A 23702-nucleotide genomic window follows, 5' to 3' on the forward strand; every position below is an offset into this window, starting at 1 on the left:
ATGTAAAGCGGCCTTAACAACCTGTGTCACCTTCTGATGAGAGGGATAAGGAGAGTGAAACTGGCAACCTCCCGGAGAGCTGCTTCTGGTGAGGCCCAATGGGAGAGAGGGGGCGGGACTAATTGGATGACACTGCTATAAAAAGAAGGGGCACAGGATGCCCCGCCCTCAGTGACCACTCTTTTTTTCTGTTAAATGACACACAGCCATCTCATTCACAATCCATGGATGTAGGCCAGCTAGATCTGTGTATGTCGGTTTATGTCGAGTTTGCTGAGCAACAGTAACCGCTACAAATGATATCACGGCACAGACAGCCCTGGAGGAGGGGGAAAGTTGCCATCTGTCATCTGTCGACAAGTTACTCAGCAGGTCCACCGAGTATTCTGGGATGGCAGTTGGCATGGTGCCAGCGGGCCGCAGTACTGCTCTAACATGGAGAACCATGTAAAGGGAGAGAGATGGAGGAGAACATCATCCCTTGTTCTTCATGCCAGGGAAGGAGACAGTCACCTCTGACTCCAGCCCTCAGGAAAATAACGCTGCAACTCAGAAACAGGGAAAGCATTCAACATTTGTCATACTGTTGCTGCCATAACACCTGTGCATCTGTAAGCGACCGGGAAGCTCCTCTAAACTCTGTCACTGAAAGACTCAAGGATTATCTAATCAGGTCTTATTAGAAGTAGGCAGGTATTGAAAGTCACCGCTGCATCGAGTGATGTGTCAGATGTTTCTATATTTATCTTGTAGATTCTCTTCATCGGTTATGTTTTTGCATACAGTAACAGTCTGGATAGTAATGTATTTCGATGGACTGTCGGCCAAACCAACAACATAAAATAATAAATAAAGCCATAAAAGATCCTAATGTACAATAAACACAACGCCCGGGTCTGTGACTGCATGCTGCATGCTGCCATTTATGTTTGCGTGATCACATGACATGTCAGCTGATGACATGACACGCAGGATGCCTGAACTAGCTTTGCCCATTACTACATAATAATACCCATTGTTTTTGTAAACATCTTTCTGTTGATTAAAATATCTTAATTGAGAACTTATCAGCAACTAATTACCCTCAGCCTATGATTAACACAGAATTAAGTATTCAAGCTACTTAAAGGACAACAGGGGGCCCAGTAAATCATTCATAATTACCATGTGTCCTGTTGTTTCAAGAGCCTTCCTCCTAAGCCAGTGACCATTAACCACATGTCTAAAGTGATAAAGCCTATACTATATCTACACATCTAAATCTACAACTCTATTAGTATATCAATATAAATGTTTGTGTATCTTTGTTTCTCCTGCTCCACACAGCCGGCCCAGGACTCTCTTCCCCTCTGGGATCAGACAGGCCTCTTCTCCCACTAATGGGCACCAGCCAGACAATGTACCCTCATTCCTATCTGCCAGATTGGTGTGTGTGAGAGTGTGTGTGTGTATGGGGGGGGGGGGGATGCGGAGAGAAGAGGGAGTCCAGCTGGTTCATAATGAGCCCCTCCTTTCCCCGCACCCCTCCCCTCATCTCTCTCACTCCTCCTCTGTGTCAAAAGGGTCACAATGGCTCAGTAATGAGCAGGAGGGGCTGAGGGCTCCACACACAGGGGCTGCTCTGAGGTGCCCAGGCGGGAGGAAGGAGGCCAGCGGAGAGCTGTTTGAATTATATGGTACCATCCCCGAGGACCACTGTCACAACCAACACCCAGACCTCAGGTGGCAGCACCTCTCCGCTTTCCTCCAGAGAGCCTCTCCGTGGGCTCGTCAGCCCAGATGGTGGCCCACATCCTGGGCTGGAACCTGCTTAAGTGGATGTTCCTAGTGGATGTGGGACAGTGGGCAGTCCTCAGGGCTGTATTGATCAGGCTTCTTGTGACGTGTGAGGAGGAGTCCAGAGCACTGAGACAGATGGCTTAGACGCTCCTCCAGACCCAAGCTGCCTGCTCAGGTGGCTCAGGAGGGGTTAGAGCCACGGGGAGATATGGGTCAGTGGGACAGGAGATGGCTTGGCACATATGGTTCTAATGACTTGTAAGCAGAAAAACAGTTTAGTAAATAAGGGTAACCAGGTTCAATGTCAGTTGTTGGATTAACTCTGTTAAACAAGTGGGGCAATACTGACCATGACCTTTTCTACTTTTGTTTACTTCTGAATATTCTGTGTTGTTTGGAAAGTCTATCTGATCTATATTCAGTGAGACTGTAGTTGTGGAGCATTCAACCAGGGAGGCACGTCTATTATTGCTGAAGTCGTTATTAAATGATGGCTTCTTGATTGCAACAAAACAAGCCTAGAAAACACTGAGCATACATCTGCTCTGCCAGTCCTCTGTACATGATGACCAACTCTGACAGAGAACAAGCTGCAGTCCATCCTTTGATCTCTGTTCCGTGAGGGAATCTGTATGGATCAGACAATGAGACACAGACAATGTACAGTCTGCTCAAAACGAATGATCAGCTCTCCTGAAAGTACACTACAGTACACTTCCACACCCTGTTTGCACTGTGCTACAGGAGAAGACATGCAAGAACACTTTGTTTCAGTGGAAGCTGGAACTCTGCGTTCCTCGCCCTGGCTTCTTCCTGGTCTCTGAGGAGTATTTCCCCAGGCCCTCGCTGACCAGAGCACAGAGACAGCCCTTCTGCGCTAGCTCCTGCCCAGTCAGACGATGCATTGTCCTCGTCCACACAGTTTAAGCAGGGCCCCTCCATCTGAACATGTCCCGCAATGTCGTCGAGCACATCCTTATCCGAGCACACCGCTTTTTTGACTACGCTTCACTGGAAAAGAGCTGGGAAACACAGCGACTCAGGGCAGACAAGTGTCTGCCAAGATACTGTCACCACTCCTGCATATGACTCTAATCCGTTTAGAGACACCATAGGATATCTGCGGACTGCGGTTATAGAAACATTGTCAGGAGAGGAGGATCTGTGATGGGGGGAAAACGGCAAGGAATTTGTCCACTCCTCTTCCAGTGGGTTTCACCTGGGTGAAACCCACTTCCAGTGGGTTTTGATTACATCTTTTCAGACCAGATTAAACGCTCGTATTCCATTAATCTTTTTTTCTGCTTGGCTTGGGTGTCCACCTTGGAGCAAATCTGCTGGATTATCCAAGGCTGGTTGAGGATTTATTTAATTTAGAACCATAAACATCTGCTCTGGGGATCCAAAAAGGCAGCTCGACATTTCACACTTCTGGCATAGAGGTTGGGCAGAGGAGTCTGGGACAGATGTGTTTAACTGAGAACAGATTCGTCTCATCCCCTAAACCGCTTGAGTGGGTTCGGGGATTAGACTGAGGTCTGTTTCATTGATAAAGAGAGGGAATATGAGTCAGTGTTGTTGAGGTTGCATGCGATAGCGTGTTCATCCACTTCTAAAAATTCATGCAAAATATTCAAATCGATTTTTTCTCAAAGGTTTTTTCACATCAAAGGACACATAAATCCTTATATGGACACGACTGGGTTCATACAGAATGGATTAGGCCAAATCCCTTTCTTTGTCATTTGTCCTGAGCTAGGTGCTCTGTGTATATATGACAGTGTCCATCCCACCAGAGTCACTAGAGAATACAGTCTTGTCAACAGGGACTTCTTCACAGCTTCCTATGGATGTGTGTCACTGCAGTAAATTCTTACAGTAGCAGAGTCCCTACGCTGCTCTCGCCCTCCTCTCCTCCCCTCGCTCTCTCCTCTCTCTTCCTCCACCGGTGGAGTCAGAGAAAAGACATTAACTAGGTCAATGAGATTCTTTGCTATCCTTCTAGCAGCAGAGAGGAACCAGGATCTGCTGAGACACCAAACTCCATCTACTCTACTCAATCTGGACGTGAAGGAACACAGGAGTGTGGGTCACTGCTATCGAGCAAAGCAGCCAAGAGTCATTCTCCCTCTCTATCGATGTTGTCACTGCAGTAACTGTATGTCACACGCTAGCGTTTCCTGGTGTTGGTGCAGCCATGCTGACCGACTGGCACCGACACACAATGAGCAGGACAGTTTGCTGAAGCTGTAGTAGACTCTTTGAATTCTGATAACAAGTATTCAATCATCTGAATCTCTTAGTGATATGACTTCACATCAGTGATGCTTCATTAAACGCATCATCGGCAAGGCTTTCTTGAAAGGCCAAAGACATGATTTAACCACCATCCTCTCCTTCCCTGTTTCCTGTGTTCACCTCCACCACGCGGAGACAGCAGCTGCAACATGCCCAGCTACTCACTACAACAGACGGTCGTGGCCACCGGCTCTCCTAAACTGTTTATGAAAGGCTGGTAAGCTGTGGCTGTATCCCAGGCCGACAGGCCGCCACAGCCATCTGACTGCACGCCTGTCCTCCTCTTCCCCCCCCCCCCCCCCCCCCCAAGCGTCCGGCTCTGAAACATGCCAGGCCGTTTCATAACCAGGCCTTCTTGTTGGATTAATCCAAGCCAGGGTGCCAATCCCTCGGCCAGAGTCCCACTGTGCTCCCTCAGATAGCACACGGGCAGGGACAGGGTGGGGAGTTACTGTAGCATAATGCATCAGCTAGCATATGGCCCACAGTCCAGTTTAGCCTTCTCTCTTTTAGCTCTCTCTCTCTCTCTTAGCTCTCTCTCTCTTAGCTCTCTCTCTCTTAGCTCTGTCTCTCTTAGCTGTCTCTCTCTCTTATCTCTTTCTCTCTACTCTACTCACCATATTCACTGGTATATTGTAGCTCACTTTGATATTTTATTTCAACACATAAATATGGGATTTCTACGTAGGCTTTCTAACTTCTTGAACTTCTCTACCTCATGAACCGTTTTAGTCGAGCGTTTCAACATAGAGGAGACTGAGTCCAAATGAAATGCATGGATTCCAGCTACTTGGTTAATGAGGAAGTAGTAAGCTCTTCGTCCGGTTCCACAACATTCTTCTTAAGAACATGCTTCTTATCAGCTGTGTGTGCTCCTCTCCATGAGAAAGATTGTGTGTGATGCATCTTTTAAAATCACACTTAAGAATCAGGCATTTGACATTTGCTGGCAAGTAAATTTATAATACTCGGCCTTATGAATTTTGCGGGAATGAAACAAAATATGCAACAGCCAGAAGCATACATTATTAAATCCTCTCTGAGAAAAAAAGGAAGAATCCCTCACACCAGGAAAATCTTTATGAGCCTAAAGAATGAGCTTTTCCCCTTACATAAGGAAAATAATTATAAGAGCCTTTGTCCTGCTTAATTAGATAATGTTGGACAATGCACAGAATATCAACACCTCTGGTGAGGAAGTGGAGCGGTGGTCACATGACGTGTAGAGCGCAGATCCAGAGGCTGCCAGTGTTTTTCTGGGGCAAACCTCAGGGGAGTGGAGGAGAAACTGCAATCACTCAGTGCACTAGAACAGCTCTGCCTTTCTGTGTCTCTCCCTCCCCTTCTCTCTCCGTCCATCCCTCCATCCCTCAGAGCTTCCTGTGGTCCCGGTGTCAGTTTGCCAGGCTCTCGCTCTGGTCGCTGTCCCTCCGAGTTAACTTGAAGTACAGATTAAGGCCACCACGTAGAGGGTGCCACCTACTCACTACACCCACAGGGTGGCCTATCCACACTACTCACAAACCACTGAAAAGGTCAATAACGTCCAACAGCAGTCAGGAGAAATGAATTTACATTACATTTTAGTCATTTAGCAGACGCTCTTATCCAGAGCGACTTACAGTAAGTACAGGGACATTCCCCCGAGGCAAGTAGGGTGAAGTGCCTTGCCCAAGGACACAACGTCAGTTGGCATGACCGGGAATCGAACTAGCAACCTTCAGATTACTAGCCCGACTCCCTCACCGCTCAGCCATCTGACTCCCTGAATCCTTGCTGCATCAGCAAACCAAACCTAGACATGTCCTTGCAAGGTCAGACACCGGCAGGTCAGGTGGACTTTTTATAAGCTGAAAAATCTTGCTTCAGTGAATAGGAACATGTCGAGCCCTATGGTGAGATATAGTAACAATGCTATTGACTGTCACCACACACTGAATGTGTGTGTATCTCTGCCCTAGTTCCCCTGTGTTCCCAGACAGCACTGTACCTGCATGTGTCACAGTTCATTAGCTTAAGCAAGGAGATAAACCCAATCACCAAGAATAGCTTCTCCACATCTTCTTTTCCTTCACGTCTCTTAACCAGGCACAGACACTCTAATGAGCTACATCAAACACACGATGGAGTGTTGACACGTACACTAGCCGTATAATAAACAAAAGTAAAAAGCGTCTGGGGCTCAGTGTCTACACATTAAACCGTTTTCTAATATTTGTGATAGATACCCAGACTTTGTATTTGATCAAACTCTACCCTGAAGGGCTTAGGGAACCATGTAATGATTAATGGAGATGATTAACTCCAGTGACCCTCATTGCTCTGGGCAATGATCTCCATTGATTTGAAACAGACAGAATACTACCCTATACACAAACATAGGCTCACATAACAGCTGAAAGCTGTTTGGAGTACAGCAGACTTCTGAATGGCCAGTTATATGATGCCGGTTCTTCTCATTAGCTTCATCATCCTCATCCTCATCATCCTCATCCTCATCACAGACCGCATTACCATCGTACCTCTTTGGCCCTCTCCAGCTCGTTGTGCAGTGCCTGTTTGGAGATCTCCACCTCGATGATCTTCTGCCTGAGGAGCTCGTTCTCGTCCTCCGCTCTGGTGCGCTTGTCCTCCACGCTCTCCAGCTCGTTGTGTAAACGCACCGACACGTCTTTCGCCACCTGGGGGGTCACGTGGGCATGACGCACATAACACAAAACCCATGAATACATCGACAGACAGGTGTGTACGAGGGGATATGAGTATGCACCCTTTGCACACACACACACACACACACATGCAAACACGCTTGTGTAAACTCACACAGAGCCCCCCACCCACACACACTCCCATACACACACACACAGACCTTCAGGTCCTGCTCCAGGTTGCGGAGCAGCTCCCCGTCCACGTGGCCGGTCTGGGCCACCCGCAGGCTCCTCTGCTCGGCCTTGCGCAGGCGGTACTGCAGGATGCGGCAGTTCTTGTTGGAGCGGTCCAGCTCGCGGCGCAGCTCCTGCAGCTGGTACACCTCCTCCTCCAGGTAGCTGTCCCGCACCTCCTCCATCTCTGCCCGCAGCTCGTCCACTTCATCCTGGCCAGCACACAGGGGTGAGGACAGCTCAACGGTCAGGTGCAGTTAGGACGTGAGTATGGTATAGCAATGCGATAAGCAGTCACGAAGCAGGGACAGTGCGCTTCCTGTGCATCTTAGTCACGATGTAACAGTAAGGCTTTCGTTGACACATTTGTCTCGCTGAACTGGTGTTATACCCCCAGCTAAAACGAGCTGGAAAACACATGTGTCTGTGAATATGTTTCATTGAGAGATAACAGAAGCCTGGCCAGGATGAGGAGAGTGTACAGGCAGTTTGTTTCGAGTCTCTAGGGTAGAGCAGTTGACCTCTATCCTGATAGCTGACCCTGCTCGTTCTGTTCACTGCAATTCCCCTGAGGACAGAGCACACGGCTTGACTGACACGTGAACAAAAACCCAGGCAGAGATCAGAGGCAGGGAAACACCTGGGAATGACGATGAGAACTGAATCTGTCTGACCTTGTGTTGTTCTGTGCACCTGACAATAAAGCTTGAAACTTGAATCTATATTTATTCCGAATGAATGAAAATCCCAATTGTCACAATTGTGGGGGAGCTGATGACAATTTAGTTTTAGCCAAATCAATAAGCAGGTTAAAAGCAAAGGGTCAGCCTGAGTGTGTCAAACAGGACTCTTAATAAAGGGTGTCATGCTTGTTGATTAGAGTGTTTCTCTATTTCCCCCTCCAAGAAAACATATCCTATCGAGTCTTATGAGCTGTGACACTCTGTGCAGCTCTGAGCTGATGTGTCCAATCAAAGAATTAACAGTGTCTGAGGAACTGAATTGTGGAAGGACAGGGACGGGGAATATCTGGATAACTGATTGGTGCTATGAGTGTAGCTTTAACCTGACAAGACTAGTACAAAAAGTATCTAGATTCTGCTCTGTGTCAGAAAGGGATGAGTTAAGTTTGCTTGTGTGGAGGATAAAGACTGTGGATATGTATCTGGCTTACAGACAGACACCGAGGCATGCATTTGAACCCTAAACACATGGGATAAAGGACTGTTATCAAGTCCTGGGGGAAACAGCCATTATGACTAGAGGCAGTAAAGCTGATTAATTCTCTTGTCTTCCCAGAGAGCTGCAGAGACAGAGCTGTGATCAAGTTAGGAGAATCCCATGGTGACATGCATATGAATCCATTTTTGCACATCTGAAACATTATGGCAAATACTTTGCCGCATCAGCTCCTCTTCTATTCCCCTCCATCAAACTTAATCAAATAGCCTCATTTGTTTGAATAAGTTTCATTTATGTACAGGATGTACTTTGTAATGTTCATGATGTCATTAGATCCTGGGGACAGATGTATCCCCATAATCTAGAAACTACAACATTGTCAAGGGAAAATATCCTGAAACTGGGATTGCTGTGGTTAAGAATACCTTGATGGCACTATTGGTACTATAACTGTAATGTAGGTAGCCTACAAATCAGTCAAGTTTGCCTCCAGTGTCCATCAAACCGAAAGTTTAATCTAACTGGTGGACAACTAATAAAATCCAAACGCTAAATACTGCAAAATCCCAAAAGGATATTGATGATACTCAATTGTACATTCCATGTTCTGCAATGGGTGATGCAGACGATATAGCCTATGCTTAATCAAATTGACATGCATTTCATGGTCACAATTGTCAATTTTGAGGAAACTATGCATAGGCTACACAATATTATGACAAACTTCAGATAAATAGATATGGTTTATACCTTGAGGTAGTCGTTTTCTGAACGAAGATCTTCAATCTCCCTTAGCAAATCCTCCTCAATTAAATACTTGCTTCCTTCCTGTTTAAATTGTGCGCTTGTTGATGGATTCTCCTGTTTACATTTCTCTCCGTGTGCACCTGTGCTGTGCTGAGCATGAGACATGCTTCCCTTCGCCTGAGAAGCCGCCGCCGCGCCAGCCTCCACTACGCGCAATGGAGCAACAGCCCCTCCGGTTGCTTCTGAGGATGATGCTGCCTGCAGCGGATTATCCGCTCCCACCTGATCCCGGTCACTGCCAGAGCCGGTGCCCGACTCTGCATCGCTACTAGCAACCGGAACGAGCTTCTGCTCGTCGGACAACGGTTCCGAAGGACAATCTGATAAATCTGAGCTGCTGTCAGTTTGACTAACCCTGCCGAGGGTAGCACCAGTTGGAACACGTATTGGAGAACCATGGCTGAACGGACTATGAGATAGTGAGGCTAATTTTCCCTTCTTGCCTTTGACGAGGATAGGACTGCTGCTGTCCACTTTGCTGGCGATTTTAGGCTCAAGTGCTGCATGTTGGGTGACCTTTATAATCTTTTTTGTGATAGAGGACTTGATGTTACTTTTTACCGTTGCTGGTTTGTCTTTCGCTCCAGTTATGGTGCGTCTGGAGCTGCGATTGGTTAAGGGCACTGTGGATGATTGCTGCTTATTCAATTTTGGGGATTTTGGTACAACTGCAGGTGGTTTAGGCGACCGGGAGTGGACATCCTTCAGAAAAGGTCTTGCCGGGGAAGGTGCTCTGTTCAACCGTTTCTTTTCCAACTGGTGGTTTTGCGGTTTGGTTTCACTGCCAGAGCCATTGGAGCTCTCCATTATATTCCAACACCAAGGGGAGGATGATGGAGAAATAGATCGATCCTCAGCACAGCAAAATACTCTGGACAGGCAACACCACAAATACAGTCTTGTTTCCCTGTTTTGCTATTCATCACTTCGGGTTGGTGATGCGCATACTGCGTTTTCGCGCTGCTTTATTTAATCCAATTGTATACATTCACCAGGTTGTCATTGTGCTCCCCTCTAGCCCGGCTCCGTCTCCTTGAAGCAATCCCTGTAATACATGGATTTATCAGAAGGAAAATGATGAACCAGATTGCAGTCACTGATCGCAAAGCTTAGTCGGAATAAAATAAATGCAGACTTCTCTTTATCCCCGATTTGAATACCCCATTCTTCGGTTTCGTCACCTCTTGGGCCCCTGTTCGTCCGCTCCCCGTCTCTTGCCCTTTCACACTTCTATCTGACATGTAAAATCTGCAATCGCTGCGGTCTGAGACTTGACGCCCGTAGTTCTGCGCAAGGCGCATGCGCTCGTCTCCCACAAACACCGAAACACACCCCTCGTTTTTGGTACCAGGTCAGACACGCCTTCGTGCGCATGTCCTTCCTCACACTATGTCTCTCACTCTCCCTTTTTCCCTCTCCCTCTCTCTCTCTCCCTCTCTCTCCCACACACACACACACACACACACTGTTCGAAAAACATGTGCCCCACATGTCACCCCTCAGGAAGTTTAGGACAAATAGTGTGAGACAGCTTTTAGGGTAATAAATATATACTTTATTTGCACATCATTAGTTTGAGAATGCCACTAGTTATAAATACCACAAATCCTTGCAAACTTCAACTGTTTCCAAATATCTGAAACTGGTTTAATAAAAAGTGCAGTCTTTCATCTTGTATGGTTTAATGTGGTGTGGAGAAACTTATATTTATGATATAAGTTTGTATCCAGAAACTGCTTGTTTGTAAAACAGATTATATAGAATGATACATCTTATTTTTCTCAATGGGAGTACATCAATACAAATTTCAGCCCAACAAACTGAGAAAACATTTAACACAAACCATTAAAACAAGTGATGAATGAATTAATGAACAAACACAAACTGTTACATAAGAACACAGAGGTTTAAACATATTTGACCTAGGTCCTTCAGAGGGCTCCAGCACATTTGAAAAGAAGGGAAACAAATACTTCTCTAGTTTTTGAAGTTAATATACACTTTTCATACTTGGCTACGGACAGACATTCGGTTATTGGAGGTCCTTCTGTCAAGCAATAGAAGGATAGAATAACTAACCACTGCTTATTTGACAGTTATAAGTATCAGGCATACTGTATTACTTGAAAAATCACAATGTGAAATAATTAGTCAAAGCACAGTTTAGAACTTACAAAAAAAGACAAAGTTAAAGTCCCTGTTTTTAATTACTTATATTCAGTTGATGTGAGCTGTGGTTGTTTGCTCAAATAATAATAAAGTAACATGCACATATTAGGTGCACAGACTGTGCTGTAGGACATCCCATGCTGTTCCCAACAAAACATAACCCTGTATTTTTCAAATAGGCTCTGAATACATCCAGAAAATTCTAGAATTGTGATTTGAAGTTTTCTTTGCACTTGCTTTAATTTAGGGGTCTCAGGAAAAAGTCTGGATTAAGATTACTTGCAATAAATGTGGACCGTGTTAAACAGTAGCTCTGAATGTTCCAAAAATAAGATGGGGGACGGGACGGACGACGACTAAGGACTGTTCACAGTGGCTTCTAAAAATAGCATAACCAAAATGATCAACTGGACAATATTAGTTTAGAAACAAAAAGTGTACTCCTCCACCAACATGATGTTTGCAGTCTGTATACAGGATTCCCTGTGTGCAGTATTATGGACCTATTCTATTTCTGAGCACAGCCACAATGCCCCCTAATCACTACACGACCCATCTGCACCTGCACTTGTTTGCCCAAAATGAAGGGACTCAAAAGGTCCAACATTTAAACAAGGTTTGTTTTCATTAGCTACCTAGACTAAGTAATACTGTAATTATTTTTACACTGTCTGCTAAACAGTTGAGCATGTCAGCTTAACTAGCTATAATGGATTGTAGTGCAAAACATTACAATTGATACAAATGTGACATGAACCATTCCAGCCACTAATACTGTAAGGCAAAAGGATGCAACTGACAACCACTTCAAGGCTATTTCTTATTGGCCAGTAATATACACACGTAAAAATTCAGCACACAAACCTCTTCAATGGAATCCAGCCAAAATCAGCTGGGCTATCTAGCAATATATTTACATTATTTCTTCAATCACAAAAAAACAACAACTGCACGTTATCTTGCCCTATTCCAAGCAGTCACTGTTTGTTTAATAACTCTTAAAGGGTGAAATCTCTGTATCTACAAGCAGTCCAATAACCTGCTCTCAGAGATGTGCGATATGAGCATCCTTTTCCATACCCCCAGAATTGTAGAGATCAGAGACATGAGTTACTCAAAGTCTAACGTAGTGTGTGTGCTTTTCAATCATTTTTACGGCGTAGGAAGAGAAGCAGCCCTAGTCCCTCTATAAGGAGTCCATGTTTCCTGTCTCTATGGCCCCCCATGTGTGTGGCTGTGCAGTGGGTACCAAGGGCTCTCTACCTGGAAGGCACCTGGGAGGCCCAGCTAGCTGAACAGTCCTGGGCTTGAGGTAGTCAGGAGCAAGGATGGACAGTGGGGGTGGTGGGTGAGGTCTATGTGTTAGTGTGTGTTGTCTGTTGTACATGCTATAGAGTTCAGCTACAGAAAACAGGTGAATTAGGAGGGCAAATCAAGTGGAGACACTGAGCCTCTTGCAGCAGCCACTGACTCTCACAATTCCAGACAGCTGCTCGATGCTACCCTCTGGTGGCCAGAATGGTTCACTGCATGTGCAGGTAGAATGGAGGGGGGGGGGGTCAATGGGGGGGTCCACTCAACAGCAGCGCATGCGGGGAGGGGTGAGCTCTGGAGGCACTTCCGGTTCAGGCTGCAGAGACAGGATGCTGTTGGAAAGCTCATTGTTGGTCATTTCCAGCGGCATCTGTTGAAAATAGCACAGAGGACGAGGAAAGCGTAGGTTAATGGTGTCGTCAATCTATTGAACAGCAGCAGAAACTATACAGGGTACAGAGTCATGATTACATGAGTGGAAGCAGTTATGAAGAACTATATTACATTATAAAATGTGAAGTAAATCCTCCTTAGCCTGTGCATAGCATGCATAAAATTAAGCAACAGAAAGTTTTGTACCAAGTTATAGCCAGATCAAAATAGAGAGCCCCGTGAGCTACCAACCTTGCTAAGAATGTCATCCACCAGTTTTAGAAAGATCTCATCCACATTAAAGTTATCCTTGGCGCTAGACTCACAAAAGCGCATCCCGGAAATTCGCGAGGCAAACTGTATATGAGAAAGGACATCTTGTTTTAGTTACCGAACAACAATAAGCCTGATTCTTATTTTCGACAGTGCCTGCATAAACATTCAAATCGGACCAGTAGAAAAAAAGATTATGGTAACCAAAGAATTTAGTAAACTTCTTAAATAAATCTTAATGACTTTTTTCTGTAATGAAGGCCATCAATAGGAATGTAGACTGGCATCTGAGGCATTATCACACTCTCTTGGTTATTGACCTCGCATGTGAGCTCGCCGAAAGACACAAGGCTGCTTTGGACAAGATAAGCAGTGAATCTTTGGACGAAAGTTACCCGGCGACTCCTCCTGTATGTTCTAAGGTCAGGGCTCACCCTCTCAGCCTGCTGTCGAGTGATGATGCGGTCAGTCTCACAGTCCAGCTTGTTCCCCACGAGCAGGAGCTCGGCCTCCTCTGATGCATACTGACACCCATCAACAGAGAGGGAGAGACCCATGAAGAGAGCTTGTCACACTGGGAGTACACAAAACACTTCATGCTACCCCCCCCCCCCCCCCCCCCCCCCCCCCCCCGCCCATAAAACAACATTGATCGAAACAGTTATTTGGCTGAGGAACAAGTCACCTTGTCTATCATCTTCATCCACTTGGGCAAGTCATCAAAGGTTTCCTGCTTGGTGATGTCGTAGACGAGCACGATTCCCTTGGCCCCTCTGTAGTAAGCTGAGGTGATGCTGTTGAATCTCTCCTGACCAGCAGTATCCCTGGGTGGAAAGGGGGAACACTCAGTGATCTGCATGCATTAGAAATGACACTTTACATTAGGGTGCTCGTTGTGATAAATGTTCCTATTGATCATCTGCAATGTTATTACACTGATAAGGAGCCTTGTACTGTAAAGAAGAGTCATACTGGTCCTACCCAGAACAAACCTAGGTAAATCAGAGCTTCATAGAACTATTATCATTAGACCAAATTAACTGATCTGCTATAAGCAAGAAGAACAATTTAACTCACAACACAAGAAAAGCCATTTCCTGATTATATCCTTATGACAACTGTAAACTGTGTCACAATATTGCCAGATTCTCTACAAAATGTGTATGAATCAAACCCCTCCATTTCTAATATCAACAAATCTACCCAGAATGACAAGACTGCCTATTGCCAAGAAGGGACAGATCTCCTAGCTACCGTAACTTTTGCGGACCAAGTTAGCGACATGCCTAGAGGTTAATCTACATTCATATGAGTTCATGTACTGTACCTTGGGCCTGCTAGCCTGTCCCTTTCCAGTGTGAGTCAGAGTCAGGCTATGAGTGGCAGCAGAGTCAGACACAGGCGTCACATGGCGGAGGAGGGTTAGGGCTGACAGTGATGAAGCAGCCCAGGCTGCAGGACAGTGAGATGTGAGCTGCTCAACACGAGACACAAGACACATTCAGGACAGCCATCCTGAATAGACTGTGATGGTGAGGGTGGAGAGGAGTGGTAGAAAGGTTGGAGTGGAGTTGGGTGAGAAATAGGAAATGTAGGGGATGTTTATGGGGGTGAAGTGAATGAGGTCAGGAAGGTGGAGTTTGGGGGGTAGAATTGGATGAACGGGTTAGTGAACAGGATGAATGTGTTATTTAGGGAGACACGTATGCATTTCAGCCAAGCACAATGACACACCAAGCGAGCTCACGTACGGAGGTGTGTCTGTTTTGGCATGCGGTAGTTATTCAAAGCAGTAGATGTCTCTGCAGTTGAACAACACAAAATCATCCATTTCCAAAAATGGAATATTGCTTCAACATGTCTTGTTGACAACAACTGAAATGAATGAAGAATTCATGATGAGGATCTTTTTTGTTTAAAATTCAACATGCCTGACTACATAGAAAGGTGCATTTTAGCACTTGTCAAATACAAGTTCATGTCTTTCTGTCCAGGACAAATTAAGGAAAGGAAGCAATTCTAGACCACTGAGATGCACCCATAGACAGTCTGTTGGAGACAGTGAGATGGTGGAAGGCATCCAGTGGTCTCCGTCTTCCTCCTGTCCACTCACCATATCTGCAGCCGGATCTTCTTCCCTCTCAGCTCAACTGTTTTGATTTTAAAATCTACTCCTGCAGAGGAACACATAAGATACTGAAAATTTATATAAGGTGGATAACAAACCAACTTACCAAGCAAGTGCACATATTATTAAATGCATGCTACTTCATATGTGACAAAAGGCTTCTTCATAAACAAAGGTACACTGGAATGTCACTATCCACTGAGACATTTAGGCCTAGTTCTCAATGAATCCCGAGGCACAGGGTACTCTATCTTAGGATCCTGTTAAAAAAAGTAGCTGTTTACTTTGAATACATTTTGATCAACGGGATAGGAGAGTCACCATGGGGCACAGCTAAAAGTGGAGCTCAAGTAACCTGCATAGCTGTGTGACAAGTATGACAAGGCACAAAATGGTTGCTTGCCAAAGCAGCTGCTTGAGTTTGACTATTTTGGGACTATGGCAGGCCTGTCAGTTGTGTTGGTCATATTGAGAGCAGTGTTCCCCCTTCAACACATTAAATGGCTGTGTACCATAGACACTATAAAGAAGAATTAGACTACAAATAGTGTGCTTTTTTACACTTTCAGTGAAAATGTAGTGATTAAGCTAGCTGGATAACTTATTGATGAGTTAAGACAAGTGCTTAAAACACTAATAAAAAAGGTAATAAAGAAGGCCCTGCCTTTCCAATCTTTAGTTGTATTCAAGATAATAGTACTTGTTTAACGTAACTGCTCTTTAGAAGTACTGTACAACGACATTTGGGACAACATGGTTAACTGTAGCCTACCTGTCTGAACACAAATAGGAAATCTATAGATTGTTATATTAAACATGACATTAGATTTAGACACGGAAGCTAAGCTACAGTAAAACAAATAATAACACAGGATACGTATTTAAATATATATTGAATCTACATTCAATCTAAATTAATATAAAATACATTTGACATCATTGAGATTAATAGACCTGCTCTGTTTGACAGGCCTTGAGTGAACAACTTAAACCGCAACCGCATCAATCAATCAATGCACTGACTCAAGTGGCAATGAAAATCAAATGAAAAACCAATAGATCAATAGAATAGAACCAATAGAACAGATCTACAGAGAATTGCTTCCGTTATTGTTATAAAGGCTGGCTACTACGGATACTGTACCCGATAGCAAATGTGCAGGAAAACAATGCTAGCTCTAGCTGCATCAACAATCACCGTTATGGCATGGCTATAGGAAAAGTTGTCTAACTCTTACCAACGGTTGACTTGCATGCTTCGCAAAAGGTATCGTCGGTAAATCTTTCCATGAGGCTTGTTTTGCCAACACCACGGCTGCCGATAATGATGATTTGAAGTTTATAATCAGCGGGTCTGGGTGGCATTTTTCTACGGCGAGACTGAGCCCCCAGAGCGGGGGACGCATTAGCAGAGCCCCCGCCACCGACCCTCCGCTGGATTTCGTACCTCGAATCCATCAATAATACCACATTTGTACACCTAAACACACTTTGATAAAGACACGTATGGGTGAGAATAGTTGAAATACGTTTCTTTCGTCTTACTATTAAAGTTTACTAAAGTTTTCACTCTTCAACTGTTGTTGACCAACCGACTTGGACTGTCAGGAGCTTTTACATTACGTCACCGCGCATCTTTCCGCTTCCGTCGCATTCCTTTGGAGTTGCATTCATGCTTACATTGGAAACTCGGCAGTTTAAGTCTCCAGTATGTCACAATTAAAAACATTTGTACTTTATATAATGTCCCCTCAGCAAATTCGTACGATAAAAAAGAAAGGTGTAGATGGATTTAGATTGTAATGGAGGGATTTCAGAAGTTGTCAGTTCCCTGTTTCCTTCACACTATGCTGTATTTTCTGTCCTGCCAGTCTCAAACATATGCCCTTGCTACTGAACGCAAATCTACAATTCCACAAGACACAAGCTAACAAGAGATTCTAAATGTATTTGCACTCTAAAACACTCTAAAACGGCATCCCTGTGTAGAGAATGGCCCCAAGAAGTATATTAGTGTAGCCTTGTCCTGCCTTTATGTACTGGCAGATAGTAGGTGAAGTAGAACTTCTACTGTAGCAACTAGTAATACTGATGGTGCATTGCGCCCATCCGGGCATCCGTAGTGTAGCGATCTGTGACGTAGAAACGGGGCAGGTCTTTTTAATCCAAACACCTACGACATCTAGGCTATCTATTTATCGTTATTCAGTATTTTCAAGTACATATATCCTTAACTGTAAACGACGACGGCAACACCATGGCCGCACAGAAAATAAACGAAGCTCATGAGCACATCGCAAAAGCGGAGAAATGGTATGACAAGCCAAAGTGTTTTCATTCAGATAGACAGGCTGCTCGCTAGCCAGCATAGCTACTGTACTCATTGATTTGGCCCATCTAGTAGCTTCTGCGGTTTAGACAGTAGCTAGCTATTGCATAAAAATAAAACGATTATGCATGTCAGTAACATGGACTGTACCTAGCATGCTTGCCAAGTTTTTGTAGTTAATACAAATCCCAAATTACAGTAGATGCTCTGATGTTTACTAGCTGTACCAATACATTCGCATAGCCTACTACAGTATATTCACACTGTTACTGTATCATAGTTTCGTCCTAATCTAGTTAACATCAAATATAGTGACTTGATTGTGATGCAATGTTACAATTTTTCACATGGCAGTTTAAAAACAAATCTAACCAAGTGGAAGCCAGATTATGACACTGCTGCGTCCGAGTATGCCAAAGCTGGTAAGGGCTGAATCATAGTCTTATTTACTGGAGTAAGGCCTATAACAGAATTGTATATGAAAATAACGGGTTTTGCATCTCCAGCTGTGTGTTTCAAGAATGCCAAACAGTTTGAGCAAGCAAAGGATGCCTACCTGAAGGAGGCAGAATATCACACAGAAAATAAAACGTATCCTTTTTTATGGGACTGTCAGTTTCTCAGTTTCTTTTCAACTGAATCCAGACTAGATTCTGTAACAATGTCTTGTGATTTCCTCAACCTAAATCCCCAGACTATTTCATGCTGCGAAGTAAGTAACACTCACTGGACAAACATTCAATTACATAGAAGGAAATATAGGCTGGCAGACCTACTTTGTAACATGTTTTTTTTCCCCCTACTTTGTAACATGTTTTTTTTCCCCCAGAGCAATTGAGCAAGCTGGGATGATGATGAAGGTGAGCTCTAACTCATTCAAAAAATGCATAATACCTGTACGACCACATTAATGACTATGGTAGCCGTACAGTACAGTGAAGAGGAGAGAGAAGAGTTTGTGTTAGCCATGTCACTTAAGACACCATGGACTCTCTCTTCCCTGTAAAAGGACATGAAGAAGATGCCAGAGGCTATCGAATACATAGAAAAAGCCAGCATGATGTATGTGGAGAATGGAACTCCTGACACAGCAGCAATGGCTTTGGACAGGGCTGGCAAGTAAGTTCTGATCCTATCTCTTGTAGCTTAGCATCAGATAATCTGTAATACACCATGCAGCAGTGATCCCGTCACACCAAGGGATGCACATTCTCAAAAATATGTATATTTTGTTTTAGTGTGTGATTGAGTGCAATAGGCATTATTAACAAGTTATCTGACTGAAGTCAGTTTTCTTTCTTTTTTTAATCGTCATTCTTTTTGTGATCAGACTCATTGAACCTATGAGCTTGGAGAAAGCTGTGGACTTGTATCAGAAGGCAGCATCTGTTTTTGAAGTAAGGATGATGGAATGCTGTATATTTTGGATCAGATACCCCTCAAAGTAAGTTCCTGATTCACCCACACTGTCTCCCTGTAGAATGAGGACCGTCTTCGTCAAGCAGCTGAACTTTTGGGGAAAGCCTCCAGACTCCTGGTCCGGTTGCGCAGGTAAGAGCACACTTTTACTGGGTCCATATCCCTACTACTACTGTTGGAATGTCATAATCTTTGATATGACTCTATTTGAACACAAACACTATATTTCTATACAGGCTTGATGAAGCTGCAGTGGCTCTTCAGAAAGAGAAGAACATGTACAAAGATATTGAAAACTATCCAATGTGCTTTAAGGTACTATACATTCTTGGTCGTATGCAAGCGTCAAGTACTCATGCTGAGATGGTGTTCATATTACAGTACTAATGCTGTATATTGAGTTATATGCTGCATGTGTTCTTGGTCTGTGATTTTATCTCAAATGTCTAGAAAACAACTGCACAAGTGCTGGTACATCTTCACAGAGTGGACTTTGTGGCTGCAGATAAATGTGTCAGAGACACTTACAGGTAAAGTCATGCTTCTTATGAAACCTTCACTTTACTTCATCCACCGTGCATACCCGTGTTATGCATATCTACAGCTACAGTTCCAGTTTAATCTGGAATGTTCATCGTAGAATACTCACAACCAGCTACTGTGTAAATGATTGTGAAACTGCAATGTGTGATTGGCTTGCAGTTTACCTGGGTACGATACAAGTGAAGATGCCATTGCCATGAATACACTACTGGCGGGGTATGATGATCAGGATGAGGATGTAGTCCACTACATTTGTAACTTACCTTTACTGAAGTACATGGACAATGATGTGAGTAAGATGCATCAGATGCAATGCAGTTTCTCCAGCAATTTTTATCCTCATGTCAATGAGGTCAATTTGGGCACTTTGGGCACCCCAAAACATATTTTATACCATTCATCTGTTTCCTCTTCCTTTCTGTCCCCAGTATGCCAAGTTGGCCATATCCTTGAGGGTGCCTGGAGGTGGAGTGAAGAAGAAGAAGACCCCTGCTGCACCACAAGGGGGCGCCAGTGGGGAGGTCGCACCAGAGGAGGACGACGACTATGAGGGAGGCTTGTGTTAAGCCTCGAGGTACACGACACGATGGTTGAATATTTGTTCACTACACAGTCTCGTATTCCATACACAATAACAGTGTGATATGTGGGTTCATATCAGGTGAAAAGTAGACCTTTCCCCATATATGGGTACAGTTTCTGAGCTCCCAGATTCTCCCTGTCTGTGAAAACAATGAAAAATTCAGTTAGCCGTTATAAATCAGAGCTAAATCTACTGATACATAAATATAGTATATATATATATATATCCAGATCGCATATTCGTGTATGTGTACAGTTTTTGAGGTGGATCCTCAATTAAATAAGACATCACTTATATGTTGAGAAATTGTGTCCTATTGAAATTGTAATTTTCTGTCATAATATACATTTGTTGGTGTCAATCATTGAAGTTCATTGAAATTGTAAATGTGGTCGTCATTGTAGATTGTGTGTACAATTGAATTCAAATTCTATTCTATTATTTATTAAGTCATTATACTTTGTCCAGGGACAATATTATTGTGTATAATGTGAATTTATTGTTGTGTAGATATCTCAGAGATAATTTATTAAGTGTTACTATACGTACATTGTTCAAGTCAAATAACTGGTGAAATATTTTAAAAGCATTCAGTGTCTTTTCAATAGTGGATGTGTACAAGATAAGTTATTTAAAAATAATTTGATCTAACATAGGAAAGTTGATTTGCTCTCACATAATGATTTTAGACAGTTATGTGTCTCAAGGTTTAGCATATCTTTGCACTGTAGAGGGTGTGACTGGACCAAAAGTATATCATTATCTGGTATGTAACTGATAGACTGAGGTAGAGAAAATAAAACAAGAACAAGAGGGAAAAGAAATGTAGTGGAATTGTTCAGATTCTTTACTATGCTATTAATGTTTAAATTCTAATAATATATACACAAAACCTTCCTACTCAATGTCAAATTGTTCTATACGTCTAATGCATCTAATTGTTGTTCATAGAACAAGAGAAAACATGGTAAAGCCTGCACATAAAATCAAAATCAATTACATCATGTAAATAATTCCACATTGGTGAAATTGCAAAAACAAAAGTTTCCATTACATAAAGCTGTACTGTATTAGATGGAAACAAACACTGCTATGTGTGTTATTTGTGCATTTCCTGTGCATTCCCTAAATATTCAGATCCTTCCTTTACGGCATCATGAAATAAACAAATTATTTGATGTATTTGGTGGTGGTCATTTCGCATACTGTCAATTTTATCCAACAACAATAATAAATGTCTGGCTGACCGTGTTTAAAATGTGGGAGAAGCAGGACCTAGTGGTACAAAACAGTTACTTGGAAAAAGGTCAGGTAATGGATGCAAAGCTTTTTAAAGTCCTGACTTATTTTTGATGAGTGTAGCATTTGTCTAATGCTCTCTACCTGCTACGCAATGTCCCTACTTGAGTCTTAATGCACCCTGTCACAGCTTTTTGATGTTTTTCCCAATAACTTATGATGTATTTGTGCATTAGAGAGATCAAAGCTGTACATCAATGTTGCCATCAGTAAAAATCAAAATTATAAACCTCTTGTGTCTCATACCTGCCAATGGGAAGCTAATATATAGACATACACAAAAAAAACTGCCATGCGGTAATTCACAATGGGTAAACGGAAAAAAACGTTTCCATGATAGCAAATTTCCTTTAATCATACACGTACACTTTCACATTGCATTGTCCACACTATCATCCATAAAATGCCATGTACATGTAATGAAAAGGACTTTATTATAGTTTTTTCATGCTACAATGTCTTCTAATGCATAGTTTGGACCACAGGGTATGTGTATGCCACTTGTGTCAATGGGTACTTGTCTCATCCACCTCCATTTTAGTGGCATAACCAATTTTACTGTTGTGGATGTAAGAATGTAAATGAGGTTGACATTTGAATAACTGTAAAAGGTGATGCACGACAGTCTACCGGTTGATGCACGAGTAGCTTCTTTATACCCTGATTAAAAAATAGCCCCCCCTTGGATTGAGCTCTAATAAAACTGGACAAAGAAGCTATTAGATTTTCTATCACATTCACTGTGAACATATCCAAAAACTGTCCCTTGCCCATCAATCTCCCCAGAACTCAATCACATTTTCCCTTGACCTGTAACATGTCATGCCTTTTAATATTTGACCACCTTTTTTAGAATGCAAATCCATATTTTTCTGGCTATGTCATCCTTCAAGCTTTAATAATATAAACACGTTTATTTTCTGAATTGACAATGGAATAACTGAACCCCTTCTTGGGATGTTTTTTCCTGAGAGATATATTTGATAACTAAAACACTTTTAGTTTCTCACACTAACAAAGTAAGGCAAGTATAGATTGTGTAATAACTGTATTTTGTTTTCAAAACTGGCTCGTCTCAGTCTCAGACATGACAGAGTGCCTTTTTAGGGGTTTTCTGTATCTTGGCCAGAACAGAAGCTGCCTCTAGATTCTGTCCTCCTTCGTAATAGGCTGCCTTGGAGGCTGAGAGTTATATATTGCACAACCCCACAATCCAGGAACTCCATTTGGAAACCGTCTGAAAAGTGAGCTGCAGAATTGTGAGCACACATTGGTTCTGTATGGTCATTATCCATGAACGGGAAGCCCTTGGTTAACACTGTCCTGTATCCACACTGCTGTTTGAGCAGCCTGCTTTTCCAGGGGCAGAGACAGAGTCGGTCATCCCATGTCGTTCTTCCGTGGGAAAGCAGGGACAGTAATCCACACACACCACAAGAGCTCTTAAACAACTGCTGAGTGCCAGATACACCCCACTCGTGAGAGAAGTCCCCGCCTCAAAGGCCTGTGCCAGCCACTGTGCCATGGTCACTTCTCATGTCACTAGTGTTCTTGTGGTGGGCATGGTGAGGCTCACTGGGTCTTCTCCCTGGTCCACTTGATCATAGTCTCTGGGGAGCGATAGAGGAAGATGAGTTTGGCGTACATGTCCTCCTCCAGGTCCAGCTCTCCCGTCTCTCGGACCAGGAAGATGTCCGTGCACAGCTTCAGGATGCGGTCCACGTTGGGCAGCTCCTCGAACATGATGGTGTGGGAGATTCCGCTGAAGAACTCACGAACAAACTTTCCAATGACCAGCACCACGGACGCGTACAGCCCCATAATCCTGCAAGGCAACGGAGAGAAAAGACTTTTAACAAGCAGCTGTGTGGTCGGGAGGGTCACACCTAGGTGTGTCAAGACAAACTGCAACTCACTTCGTTCCGAGAAATCCGCTTTGTACTTTTCGAAACGAGACACAACAAAAGCAAAAGGATATTGAATGTGCCAAATGTGAGTTTGGATCATTCCACCACAGGGCCTGTTCGTTTTCTGTGTGTCCTCACCCGTATCCAGCCAGGAATCCCAGGCTTGGAGGGCTGACCTGGTCGCTGAACACATAGAGCTCCAGGCCTGCTGAATACTGGTTCTTGGAGCTCCTGATTTTCAATGGGGCTGCTTCCGTCTGGTTGACAATCCACCACTCCTGCGTCTTCCCTGTGTCGTTGTTGGTTCTCTTCAGGGTCAAGGTGATGTTAAACCACACGGGGTCTTCCTCTGAAGAGAGATAGAGTTGGATAGAACCCGAGTACATACATATGGAAAAGATGACAGAATAGAAAACAG

The 23702-nt window shown here is 43.7% G+C and overlaps 4 protein-coding genes across 6 annotated transcripts in view; 1 reads left to right on the plus strand and 3 right to left on the minus strand.

Annotated features, from left to right (window-relative positions):
* Positions 1-9157, minus strand: part of LOC136959420 (microtubule cross-linking factor 1) — a 32891-nt gene extending 23734 nt beyond the window's left edge. Inside the window, exons 1-3 of one of the 2 annotated variants that reach the window (XM_067253750.1) lie at positions 8892-9157; positions 6947-7171; positions 6600-6758 (exon numbers count right to left, since the gene is read on the minus strand). In XM_067253750.1, coding sequence (XP_067109851.1) covers positions 6600-6758; positions 6947-7171; positions 8892-9053 — 546 coding nt within the window. In that variant the 5' untranslated portion in view covers positions 9054-9157. The remainder of the gene's footprint in view (positions 1-6599; positions 6759-6946; positions 7172-8891) is intronic. The other variant, XM_067253751.1, reaches the window with a different exon arrangement.
* Positions 9158-10486: 1329 nt separating this feature from the next.
* Positions 10487-16885, minus strand: rab12 (RAB12, member RAS oncogene family). 2 transcript variants are annotated; one of them, XM_067253690.1, is made up of 7 exons: positions 16443-16464; positions 15190-15250; positions 14404-14600; positions 13762-13929; positions 13511-13600; positions 13056-13160; positions 10487-12801 (listed from the first exon to the last, which is right to left on the minus strand). In XM_067253690.1, the coding sequence occupies exons 3-7, from the start codon at positions 14575-14577 to the stop codon at positions 12694-12696; spliced, it is 645 nt and encodes a 214-aa protein (XP_067109791.1). In that variant the 5' UTR covers positions 14578-14600; positions 15190-15250; positions 16443-16464; the 3' UTR covers positions 10487-12693. The 2 variants fall into 2 exon arrangements, with proteins under 2 accessions (XP_067109791.1, XP_067109790.1); XM_067253689.1 differs by lacking the exon at positions 14404-14600 and having other exon boundaries at positions 13762-13900; positions 16443-16885.
* A 466-nt stretch (positions 16886-17351) lies between these two features.
* On the plus strand, positions 17352-20198 carry napgb (N-ethylmaleimide-sensitive factor attachment protein, gamma b). Its single transcript, XM_067253310.1, has 12 exons — positions 17352-17517; positions 17888-17955; positions 18040-18124; positions 18228-18245; positions 18363-18393; positions 18543-18652; positions 18864-18930; positions 19014-19084; positions 19189-19267; positions 19403-19482; positions 19655-19784; positions 19924-20198. The coding sequence occupies exons 1-12, from the start codon at positions 17462-17464 to the stop codon at positions 20059-20061; spliced, it is 933 nt and encodes a 310-aa protein (XP_067109411.1). The 5' UTR covers positions 17352-17461; the 3' UTR covers positions 20062-20198.
* A 1533-nt stretch (positions 20199-21731) lies between these two features.
* The window catches only part of LOC136958886 (piezo-type mechanosensitive ion channel component 2), a 39998-nt gene continuing 38027 nt past the window's right edge, over positions 21732-23702 (minus strand). Inside the window, exons 56-57 of the mRNA XM_067253012.1 lie at positions 23423-23627; positions 21732-23202 (exon numbers count right to left, since the gene is read on the minus strand). Coding sequence (XP_067109113.1) covers positions 22950-23202; positions 23423-23627 — 458 coding nt within the window. The 3' untranslated portion in view covers positions 21732-22949. The remainder of the gene's footprint in view (positions 23203-23422; positions 23628-23702) is intronic.

The sequence above is a fragment of the Osmerus mordax genome, chromosome 16 (genome assembly GCF_038355195.1).
Source record: "Osmerus mordax isolate fOsmMor3 chromosome 16, fOsmMor3.pri, whole genome shotgun sequence".
Classification (NCBI taxonomy): domain Eukaryota; kingdom Metazoa; phylum Chordata; class Actinopteri; order Osmeriformes; family Osmeridae; genus Osmerus; species Osmerus mordax.